At 45.8% G+C, this 12,853-nt stretch overlaps 1 protein-coding gene across 1 annotated transcript in view; it reads right to left on the minus strand.

Annotated features, from left to right (window-relative positions):
* Window positions 1-12,310, minus strand: part of MTURN (maturin, neural progenitor differentiation regulator homolog) — a 116,575-nt gene extending 104,265 nt beyond the window's left edge. The window contains exon 1 of the mRNA XM_085630633.1: window positions 11,976-12,310. Within this exon, the coding sequence (XP_085486759.1) occupies window positions 11,976-12,137 (162 nt within the window). The 5' untranslated portion in view covers window positions 12,138-12,310. The remainder of the gene's footprint in view (window positions 1-11,975) is intronic.
* Window positions 12,311-12,853: the final 543 nt, after the last annotated feature.

Consider the following 12,853-nt stretch of genomic DNA (forward strand, 5'->3'; position numbering starts at 1 on the left):
GATAAGTGTGTAATCTCCATCATTCCTAGCATCCCTGTGGCTAATGTAAAAATCTAGTCTAGCCTGGAGAGGCTATTATGTACTATAAAGTGGAATGTATATTGCCGTTCAGTCGGGTATCTGGTCCTCCAGACATCTAACAAGCCGAGAGCTTCTACGAATTCTACTAACTTGAGGTTGGCACCACTGGGGTCTCTAGGGGGCTGTCGATCTATGGATGCATTCATGGTGACATTAAAGTCACCCCTCATAATTAGTTCTCCACGCGGGAGTGTTAGCAGGAATTTTCCCAGGTCCGAGAAGGCAGTCTGATGTAACGTCGGTGGGATGTAAACTGACACTATGTTATATATTCTACCATCTCATTGACATGCGATTGCTGCAAAGCGCCCTTGGTCATCCTTGTTTGCCCCGGTTACAATCAATGGGAAACAGCTATTTACTAGGATCCCCACCCCCCTGGAACCAGAGGTAAAATCAGAGTGCACCATCATTTTGAAGCCCCATCTGTCTAGGGCTTTACAGGTCATCCCCTGCAGATGAGATTCCTGGAGGAGTGCAACCGCTGGATTTTTACGCCCGAGGTATTGCAAGACTAGGCCCGTTTAATTTTATCCCCCAGACCATTTACATTCCATGATATCACCCTCAATGGATGACCGGACGGTCGGGTGGTCTGTGTTTGGCATGATCGTTATTAATGTTTAGCCACCCTTGGACCCTTTGTATGATAGTCCCCGTAGCGTCTTCTGGTCTGAACCTTGTTGTAGCACCCGTCATCAAAAATATAACTAAAACTGAAAATAAACCAATGAACGGTACCCATCCCTCCTCCCTGCATAGCGGATTTAAAACTACCCGCCACCCCAACTCAGCAGAGTGCTTTAGTCCCATAACTTTGTACTTGTGTAAGAGGGGGAAGAGTCACTCCGCACCCCCATTCATTCCCTTTGTGTCTTCACAGTCTGTTGCGAACATTCTGCACCTTCCAGCAATCGGACCCAAGTTCCAATTTCCAAACAGGCCTTTACGCATTATCTGTGGTGTATATCCCTTAGTCTGCGGGGTCCAAAGTCCCCCCATCAACCTGAATACTTGTCTGTAGGTCGTCACAATCGTGTTGTGACGTGGAGTTCTGTCCGAGGTGCGGCAACACCGCCTTGGGGTGATCCCATGGTTCTGAGTGTACTATATGAGGTATCATTCTGAGTCGCTTTTTGTCCTCGTGCCGGTGCCCGCCCCCGTTTTGGTCTCCGTCTCTGTTGGTAGGGCTAATTTAGTGAGTTGGTGCCTTTGTTTTGTCCCTTGCCTGTTATACCCTTTGGCTGGGAGCCATCCTTTCAACCATTCTTGGCCTTCCTCCGGTGTCGTGAAGAACCAGCTCTTCCCTTCTTCTTCGACTCAGTTTTGCTGGGAAGAGCATTGCGTATTTGAGTTCTTGTTTGCGCAGCTCTCTCTTGATGTCTAAAAAAGTTTGTTGTTGCTTTGTTACGGCCGCTGTGTAGTCAGGGTATGTCACGTTACTGTTGTCCACCCGCAACGGGGGGCCCAATTCAGGCCGCCTGCAGAATTGCATCTCGGTCTCTGAAGTTGAATATTCATGCCAGAATAGGTAGTGGGGGGGCCCCCGGTCTAGGTTTCCCTCCCGGTACTCGGTGGGCTCTTTCCACCAAGAAGAATTTAGAGAGTCAACGGAGCTGCAGTTCTTCCACAAAGAGATCCAATGCTGGCCCTTTGATGCTTTCCGGTACTCCCACCAGGCGAATGTTGTTGCGTCGTGAGTGCCCTTCTTGATCATCCAGCTTTTCAGCCATCTGCTTGGTAGCTAGCTCCAGGTGACGTACTTGTCGTTGCAGCGTCGCAGTTTCTGTCGAGAAAGCTGCAGTGGTGGTTTCTACCTCCGACATTCTCGTGTTCATTTTGGAGATATCTGCTTGCAGCAGCGCTATGTCGCAAGATATTGTGCCAATGGAGGTTTGCATTTGCTGTAGGGTTGTCATCACATCTTGCAACGTGACCTCTTTGGTTTTCGCTGCCTGTTGGCCACTGTCAGTGCCTGGGGCCAGAACCGGCGTGTCTGGTTGTTCTTTATTAAAGACGTACTTATCTAGTCGGTTATTTTGCACCGATCGCTGTCCTCTGCCTCCCATGGCCCCTCGAACTCTGGGGGGTATGACCTCCCAATTGGCGTGGGGGAGACAGTATTTGCCACTGCCTGCCAGCGTCGAGTGACTCCCTTGTGCGGCCTATCGGTTTTCCTGTCCTGTTCCACCGCTATCTAGGGCAACCTGTGTCAGTAGAGCCTGCGTTTGCCCCCGTGGTTCTTCTAGGGGACTGCGTTTTTACTTCACGCCGTTTGTAGTTTGAGTGCCGCTTCTCGTGGGGGTGGATGTCCTATATTTGCACCAGATCCGTTCAGGTGGAGCGTTGTGCCTTTATGTGCACGTGCTGCGCCAAGCGCGGTCGATTCCCTTACCGCTGGCACTGTGGCTGCGGCACAGCGTAGTATTCTGGAGTGTTCAGTGAGTATAGAGCCTATCAGGTCTTATCGCGTGGTTTCTGAGGGCTGCTCCGGTGTCCCTTCAGCCGATTCTCTCGTCAGCGGATCATCATCTATCCCTCTGTGTGCAGATGGCCGTAGTGTCAGTGCACTCCAGCACGGGGCTCAGTATGCGAGCACCCGTGCCTTCTCAGTGGCGCCAGCTGCTCTGTGCAGGCTTAAGCTGGCTCCGTCGGGGCGCTCGCTATGCTCTTCTCCCGCCCTCCGGTTACCTCATTAATGGTGCTGCTAAACGGGGTTCAGGGCAATAGCGCATCAGTGGCGGCTATCTATCAGGTGTTATCACGCCGCTTCACTCACCGCCCGTCCCGATGTTCTATCAGGCCCTCCGTACATCTGGCCGGTCTCGTCTCCGTCGCAGGCGGCTTCTAAAGGCATGCTAGGTCCCGGCTTGACTTCTGGACCCAGGCCGTGACTCCACCCCTGTGTGTCCAGCGGCCCCGGTCGTGTTTTTCTCGCTGAAATTGCAGCAGCTGCGCGGGTCGTTGCGGTGCCACCCCCTCTGTTTAATTACGGTGTAGGTATCGGATTAGTGTCAGGATTTGTGAGGAATGTCGGACGAGCACCGGAGCTCTCTTAAGCTGCGGCCATCCTTGCCGGTCGCTAGCCACGCCCCCCCTATTGCATTTTTAATGCTTGTTTTGTTGTTATATTACCAAGAGCCTGAAACTTTTTGTGTTTCTCCCAATGGAATATTACATTTGATTCTTTGAACACTTGACCAGTTGATATAATCCCCCCTATAATGGGAATGATTAAAGCAATGCTAGTTGCATCATGGATACAAAAAAGAGTTGGGCATGTGGGCTGAAGTACTTTTAGTCAGTATTTGTTCATACCTCAGCGAAAGACTTAGTTTAAACGATACTCATTTGTTCCACTTCTGGAGTTGGAAGAGTGGGCTTAGAACATGACGTCATGAAAGGTGACGAAGTTCAGATTGTCAATAACCATGAGTCTAGGCTTGTGGAAGTCAAAGGCAATAAAAAAACGATTTGTAGTCTAATATTTCAGGAAGGGTATGTTTGAACTAGAGGGAAAAGCTGGGCTTCTGCAGCCACCTTGCTGTCCTCTTGTTGATTGTACAAGTCTACCTGTCATGTATTCTTGTATGTTGGGGGGGAAACTTTTAAAAGGTGATCTCAAAATTCAAATCCTGCTCATTTTGAGGGCCATTGGAGCATAGACCTAACAAAGCTTGGCTTTTACTCAAACTTCCGGTGTACGTTTGAGGCTAGCAGGAATAGAATAGAATAGTAATAGAATAGTATTGACCCTAGTGGCGAGCACTGGTAGCACGAGACACAAAAACACAACAGCTCGGACTCACACCTACAGCTTTAGAAAGATCATAAAATAACACACAGCAGTACTTAGCACCATTCCAGCGCTCGGGTTCAGGATAGTTTAGAAATGAGGGTGGACTCACGAGACCTGTGAGGTTGAAGACTGGTTGAATCGGTTTATTTCGGGCACCGTAGAACAATACGCTCACATAAGGCAAAGGCACGGTTATGAAATATGTGACCTGCTCAAGATCACATGTGCTGGCTGTCAATTCACAGATGGGAAAAACAAGAGCATGCACGTTTCTGTCTACAAGCTGCAGGCAGTTTATTGCCGCATATACACTGGAGGACAATTTTCTTACATTTTGGGGGGGAATCCGGCTGTATTGTGTCCCGATTCATTTCGCAGAGCTAAACCCGTAAAAATAAATCTATTAATTCATCTATGCATGCATGTGCTCCATCTGCACAGGGCAGGGCGAGGGCTCTGCGCAGACTCATTTTAGGGTGACCGGAGCAAAATAAATAAATAAACACAAATTACTGCCCGGACACTGGCACTCTAAAGATCCCAAACTCACGGGACACTGATGCAAGTCTACAAAACTGCAAGGGCTTCTGGGAAGAGCGCTCAGCCAGAAATCTGCTCCATTATGCTGGCTGCAGTCCAGCGGAAACTGACCCATGGCAGGCGCGAGGGACCTATCCGACCACATTCCATTGTGGTACTTGAAGTCAAGTATGTACACGTGAATTGTGGGTAACCTAATATAAATAACACTTACGTAGCTGCATGAATCACAGATGGAACAAAGCGTCCTAGGTAAGCCATTTCACAACAGAAAGCCATCTTTATTTTTCCACAGCCTAGATCCCGGCATGACACAGTGATTTATTTGGGAAGCTTGCAATGAAATTATTTTGCAACACTAATTAGGTTATCGATTTATTGCCTCCCACGGACTTTCTTATATTGATGACGGAACTTCTTAACTATAGAAACCAGAATGGAAAGTCCAAGCAGGATTTATCAGGGAGTCTCAGACACAGGAGGCTGTGACGGCCATATTTGTCGGTCCTGCAGCATGTTTTGTCTATATTTTCTTCTACAGCGACATTTACACAACTTGGTATTAAGTAACCATGATGCAAGTTCAGTTTACAACTATTTCTGCAACAAATTCAAGAAAAATTAGCGCGTTTCTGAGCTGTGAAAAATGAGAGCAAAACAGCCTGTTTTTGTTTTCTTTTTGCACGATCTATGGCATTTTTCGGAAGACCCACACTCCTTGTTAATGTTGTTAGGTAAGGTGGGCTTCTGCAGAGGTGTGGTGCTAGTCCCCCCAAAGTTTGTCTTTAGTCCTTTCAGGAAGAGGTCTGGTGGCTTTGTGGGCCAATACACTGTAGGGGACATCATGGTCACAGGTTCAAATCCCGGTGGGTCCACTCAGCCTTACATCCTTCTGAGGTAGATACAATGAATACCATTGAGTTAGGTAACAATAAACATCTATTATTATGTTACCCCTCAGGCTCCCGGCTTCTAACAGCGCTGCGAAGCCAGTTTCTCACACTATCACTGAAACGCTAAATAGGACTTTGAATGTCCCCAACATATGTCCTGCCCTCCTTTAACCTACTTTGTAGATGTTGACATTCGTGTGCTTGTCTTTGTGCGGTCAGTGGTTACATCCCTAGTGCAAAACTGGCACCTGCAGACCCCAGCGATGCGTTCTTATAAAGACCCCCCACTCCCATTAGAAATCTCACAGCTTAAACACATTAGCAAAGCCAATAGCTCCGGCTAAACACTTATAAGGTCCCAAAGGCGAGACCTATTGGCTATGCCAATGCTTGTTTGTTTGTTTAGGTCCCCTCTCCATTTTTTCAATATGTTATATATATATATTTTTACAGTAACAGAAGCAGAGATTTGAACTGAGAAGCGATGATTTTTAAGTGTTGAGGTACCATTAGACCTTTCAGATGACTTGATATAATGCCATTCATCTTGGACTCCCACACATAAAGCACCAAATGTCCGCACCTAAAATGATGATTCTTAAGGGAAGCAGCCAGGAAATACCAAGCACAAAGTTGTTAATGTGGTTCACTGTTCCATGTGTTTCCTTTGCAAATACCTGCCAAAACAAAAAGCGTACTTAGTCTTATACTGTTTACTGGACTTGAAATTGGAAGAGGTACAAAAAGCTGCACTTCAAGGCGGAGGGCAGGGTCAGACCACACCCAGGCAGTTACCCTGAAACGCAATAGACCCTTGGGCTGAGGCAGCCACATTTCAGATTCGACAATATAAGGCTGAGAAGAAGTGTAGTGGAAAGACCACATGCAAGGACCGCGACTCTGAAAGACCTGAGGATATGGGGAATAGTCACTGGCGTAACGAAACTTGAGGGGGCCTCCCTGCAAGGTACGTGGAGGGGCCCCCTCCGGGCTCAATCAGGAGCCCTCTGGCCAGAGTGCTGTGCTGAGGGTGGGCCTGGAGCGCAGGGGCCTGTGTTACGCCCCTAGGTACAGTCAGTCACATAATGATACCCTCTGAAAAAAGTAGAGGGAGAGAAGATTGCTTGAAAACGCACCTGGGGAAGCTGTCAGGCATGTGACCCTGAAAGGCAGGTAAGGCTGGTGCGCAGTCAGTAAGTATATCACGGTGCATTTTCTTGTGCGGCATTAAGGCATGGAATGATTGATATAGTCACTGTCGTCTTTCTTCGCAGCGTTGCTTATTCTATAAACTATCCCTTCACTCTCATGCCTCCTCCCGTCATTATCTCGTTCTCCACCCGTCCTCCCTGAAACTGCACTACTTATACAGTTTAAACGGCAATGTAGTTAAAAGAAAGCAAATCAATGCAGCTATACATACGCTTCTTGGCGTTTAGATCTTTCATAGGAACAACAGGCTACAGCTAGTCAATAAATAATTCAAGGTCCTGGAAAGCACTTCGTGGAGGAGGACTACGCAAATGGGTCTCATTACCGGCTAGGCAGAGCGAGTAATGCTTTTGTGAGTGGATAAATGTGATGTATTCTCCCTGGTGACACGATCCCTGGCCTTCATTCAATGCACCCTCAGACTAAAGGCAGAAGCATTCGTCACATCAATGACAACGGTCGGAGTCCTCTCATAACTGCAATGTCCAAAACAACAATACCTTCCGAACACAGAGACAACACAAGCATTTGCAATGCAATAGGTCTCGAATTTGAGTTTAAGCTATTGGCATTGTAAACGAAAATGCCTTCTATGTATCCGTTTTGATAATTAAGACATAAATAAAAGGCATTGTCATTTACAATGCCAATAGCTCAAACTCTTGTACACGCAAGACCCATTTCATTTCAAAGAAGCGGCCGCCATTGTCCCGGGATGCTTGGAAAGTAAAATCGTGCATGGCGTGCTGAAAGTTGCAGGAAATGTATTACATAACAAGGGGACCCTGTCATTGAACCTGGGGTTTCAGATTTGTTTTTTACAAAAACAATGGTTCATACAAGGCCGATTGGTCATGGTAGAGACAAATATTTTCAAAGAAGGGGGGTGAATCAATCCGTATTGCAGGAAAGCATGTTGTGCCCGCAGTAGGAGAAACTCATTAAAGAAAATACTGCTTATAGACTAAAGACGACATACTGTATAACAACAGAAGAACAAGCATTGGCATAGCCAATAGGTCTCGCTTTTGGGACCTTATAAGTGTTTAGCCATGCAACAGTTGCATAACTAAATACTTACAAGGTCCCAAAAGCGAGACCTATTGGCTATGCAAAGCGGCCGCGAAAGTGAAAGTGATCGCTATCGTGATCACACATCAAAGCGGCCGTGAAAGAGAAAGTAATCGCGGTAAAGCGCGGCGCGCGCGCACATGCACTGTAGCTGACAAAGCGGTTGAAACGCCGTCAACGTATTTGTGGCCTGTGAATTAATTGAGGATACATTATTTGTTTTTATGTTGTTCCTTGTTGCTGTGACGTATTTTTGTCTGCCACTGCTTTAGGTCTGTAAACATTCATTAATTCTACCAACGCACTATATAGAGCTCCACTGTCCCTCCTTTAAAAAAAAAATATGTATTTATTGTAATAAATTTGGATTTTTGATAATTATACATACACGAGTCACATTTGCCTTCTGTTTCCTTTTTCCTACTCTAATCTTTGTGATGATTATTAATATGTTATTTGTTTATTAAGTGTAATTTGTTGTATGGGTTCTTGAACTATTGTTTGGATTAAATAGTGATTGCCCCTGGTTCAGGAGCTTTTGGGCCGCCCCTGTGGTTGGTAATATACAAAAGAAGACAGGCAGTCTAAGGAGAGACTAATCAGCCAATTAACGAATCAGAAGCCAGCATTTACAAAGGACAATGAGACAAGCCAATTAAAAATATGGGCGGAGCTTCAAGTCCACACTCAAATACAGCATGCCTTGCACAGCAGCCCATGTGCTGCCCAGACTCGACCTAATAAAAACCATAAAAACGGCAGGTGCTAAAACACCCTCTCGGGAGGTCCGTAAAGACATAAAAACTCGTTATCTGATGGCATAAAGATGTGTGAAGCTCTAGCTCAAGTACTGCATAGATGTATCAAACTCCCTCTCAAGGCCAGCAATAGTATGAAGTCACCCCCAATAGATCAGTGGAAATGCATGACACTCCACGACTACAGGGGTGACAAAGAATACTCCTGTGCCTATAGAACCTTTCTAGAACTGCACCAATGAAGTAAGAGACACAGTCAAGTGGCTTAGTAAAGGCCGGGGACTGGGTGGGTGTAGAGGTTATTTTAATGTTGGTTAGTGATAAAGGACAGCTGGGAGTACATTTAAAAAAGAAGGTGCTTTGGGCCCCTGCCAACTGAAGAAGCCCGGAACCATAACCCCACCTGACACCCCGAGAGACATGAATAGGTCTAACAGCACCAGAATCCAGACAGGGGGGCCGGCAGGCAGGAAATGGGTGCAAAATCCAGGTAGCGCTATTTGAGCTATGGCAAAGAACAACTGAGCGTCATTTGTACGAACAAATGAATCAGGCCTAGCCCACAACTGCACATTCGGCACCAACGAACGCACAGGCCAACCCACCCGCACCAAATTCAGGTACAAGGGGACGTGAATACAGGGTGCAGTCTCACTCGCCTTGTGGAGTTGGAGTACACTGAGCAGCAGGAGCAACGCACCCAGAGAAGGGTACAAGGGTTGCCTGCTGGCCTTGGAATGCCAAACGGCATGGTCCATTGGGAGAAAACAAAGAATGACAAGGCGGATGAAGCACCTGCTGTCCAGCCGGGACATCCTGACGAGGAACGTACAATTGTGGCAGGATTAAGTCTCGAACCTGCTTCGGGTCTCCCCCAGACAAGTGCTAGACTCCAAATACATGATTTGTTCAGTCAAATAATATGCAAAGCTGTGATTGATTGCCTACGGGTGGAAGAATCATGGAATATGTTTTATATAATAAAGGACTGCAGCTTTTGTCTTGAAAAGTGACTGTGTGTTTTGTGAACAAAAAGGCAGAGATGGTCAATGTGGTAGGGCAAGAGATGAGGCTGAGTGTCAAGAATGGCTGGGTTATGAGGAACAAATTGGTCAGGCACTGTGCATAAAGTCCACTTCAGTTTAATATATTTTGATTAACATTTTCCAAGTTTCAACCATACACAAATTCATATATGGAGTATAGAGGCAAAGTGCACTCCAGTTTATGATTTTTTCTTACTAGGAAGTGTTCTCAGCAAAGCACACACACAGTGCAATGATAGGGTTAAATAGGCACTCTCATCCAGAATTAACACTCAACATTCACATGCATCACTGAAACTTGGTTTACTAACATCCTGACTAATCTAGAAGACTTGCTGCTAAGTAATCCTGCAAAATTCTCAAATAGGACAGGGAATACCAAATGTGAGCACGATTATTTCACGTAAGTCACTAGCAGTTGCATGGCAAGCACATCTATTCCATTAAAACCAAAACCCTGGAGCAAACTATCTTTAAATGGACCTGAAAGAACGTGTTATTTTTATAAACTATCATAACACTCTCCCATCAAACTAATCTCATTCAATGAGAATTTACAATTACAGATGGATTTCAATGCACACAAGATCAATGAAACGCAGAAGGACCCATGACAACTAGTTCCACGTAGATGATGATGATGGATACTTTCCTCCAAGAGTCAGACTTTTAATGAACTGGCACTCGCTTGCCACAGCCATTCCCTATTCTGTTTCATGCTACGGGCCCATTTGCATCCTTACAAGTTTATGACAATGGATTAACTTCGTTTGAATCATATGAGGGGGAGGGAGAGAAGAGAAGCGATGATCCATTCAGCTTACAATTATGATACAAAAATCAAGAGGGGGAATGGATCCATTCCCCCTATTGATTTTTGTATGGATTAACTTCAACTAATATCGGTCCTTCACCCTCAAATGAATAAAGATTTAAAGTCTACAATAAACTCAAACAGCTTTAAAAACATCCCAAGGCTCCTTAAGTATTCACCTCTAAGGTTTTGTGCTAACGCCTATACTTCTGATAAATTTAAATTGGGTATGATCTAACTAGTGCTGCCTCAATGGCGCAAGAGTAGACATCTTCTAATACCCTCAGTTGTAGAATACTCAGTCCCATTCACGAGGCCAACTTCGATGAACATTACCCAAACAGCAAGTTAGAAATTATAGAACATTTAGTTTTTTCCATGATCAAGTCTTATTGAGGCTTGATTAAAGGACTACTGGTAATTAGCATATCACACAAAAATACAGTACACACAACAGCAAGTTCATAATCAAATAGTATAATGGGTTGCAGCAATGGGATGGCTTTAAAATAGCTCTGAAAGATCTCACATATGTGAGAGATAATTGTTTCCACTGCACAAAGGTAAACGGATAAAGTACTCTAGCACCAAATGAAGCCCATTAACCAGCAGTTCGGGCTGGACTGTTCCCATGAGGCACAGGGTCAAGACTGATTTGCATATGGCTGGGTCCAAGCTGGAATGGCATGGTGAGCAAAAAAACGATGGATTTAGGCCCAGATTTGTGTACTGGGGTGAATGTATAACATTGTTCTGCATTCTGTCCATCAACTGTTGTTTTTGCAATCATTAACCAGACCCTACAGTCTTTATGTTGAATTATTGAGGGTTAAGGCAAGAACAATCTATGTGGAGGCTCAGTTCAGAAGTCAAGCAATGGGAAATCATGGTTGGCTTCAGGACAGCCACCTCAGGTTCAAAATTAATTCAAAGTAACGCTCCCCATCAAAGTACCTGACCTGCTTCCCCGATTTTTTCACCATACTAGTACCTGCAAGTCCAGTGGTGCTCTAAAGCATCACATGGTGCAACTTAAACTTCGCTCTTGGCATAACACTCAGGACCTTTACAAGTGGCATGCAAAACTGTCCTGGTGGCAATTTTATCACAACAGGCGCCCCAAATAATAGTGTTAAACAGTAAACCCCAGAAATGACAGTGATGACACAAGGCTCTCCAATGATAGAATACGAGATACTACCAGCTAGCAGTGAAAGACCAGACAATTCTCGTGATGGCATTACTGGTACAAGGGCCTCCTTAATTTTAATGGTATTATGTAAAATCGTCGTTGGTGTGGTATAGGATGTTAGGGTAGCCTGGTTAGCAAAAATGGCATACCCGACCATCCTAAGTGGCAGCACTAGCTTGCAAAAAAAGTAATTTTCCTCGCAGGTAGCAGAAAATACACTAGTTTCTCGCTTAGGGCAGTAGAGCTAATGGGACTTCCCTGACAACAAGGAACAACACTTCATGAACAAAGGAGCCATGACACCATCTCTTACTACCCGTGAGGGTGTCCGAAAACCCACCATGGATTATGACACCCATCCTGATGTCACAAGTCCATAAATGAGCACTTATGGAGCGATCCAAGAATGCATAAGACCAACTATAATAAAATGCACCCTGCGATGACGGAGTATTAGGCCACAGTATGTGGCAAAACTACCTTTCATCGCAAAGCAGTGTCGTTCGCTGAACATTTGTGACCCTGCCCCCCGCCCCCCCCTTCCCCGTGTCACCGATGCAGCCACTTACGAAGGTCTCCCCGCCGCCGGTGTCCGGACACAGCACGTAGAAGGAGACCCCTGGGTCGGCGTAGAAGTCCATGCGCCGCTCCGTCTCTTCGGCGGCGATAAGCTGGAAAGGGGTGTCGGAGCACCAGGCGTCCGCCGCGTCGGCCAGCTGCTGGAAGTCCATGGTTGGGCGGGGGTGAGGGGCCGTCAGCAGCCGCAAACCATCGCTAACCGTTACTCGCAGGCGCTTGTTTACATTCCAAGGCCGGGGAGGGTGCGGGAGGGGCTCTGTGCGCGCGCACCTGCGCTCCCTGGCGGTGGTTCTCGCGCGGACTGCGGGGCGGGCTGCCGACACAAAAGACGGACGACAGCCAAAATTGTAAGAGGATAAAGGGAAACTCCCATGGGTAGAACAAGAGGAAGCTGATCATGGACATAAAAGAAATACATTTTTTCTGGAAGAGGAAAGATTGTGGTGCGCAGCATAGAAATGGGCCATGGAACAGTGAGGTCATAGCTACTGTATTGTTGGCTCAGGAAGCTAAAATCGTGCAGTTTTAATGCTTTCAGCTAGGCTAGCACTTGCCCCCAAAAATATTTTAGGATTGTTTTATTATAGTGATTGATGAAGTAAACTCGCTTTTATGAAGGCAGGGGGTGTGCAGAGTACAATGGTGAATATGTTAATTCATTATTATTTCTTTAGGTTTTTTATTAATTTAATTATTTATGAAATTTTTAAATAGCGCGTACTTTACCCAGAGGTGTCAGAGCGCTTTACAATGAAGTGAAGTAAATGACATAAGTAATACGAGTGTTGAAATAAGCATACAGGATGTCTCGGGGTTATTTTGATTTAGAGTTGTGATAAACCTTAGACCCTTAATTCCAAAGTTTTCA

This window comes from Triturus cristatus, chromosome 10 (assembly GCF_964204655.1).
Source record: "Triturus cristatus chromosome 10, aTriCri1.1, whole genome shotgun sequence".
NCBI lineage: Eukaryota > Metazoa > Chordata > Amphibia > Caudata > Salamandridae > Triturus > Triturus cristatus.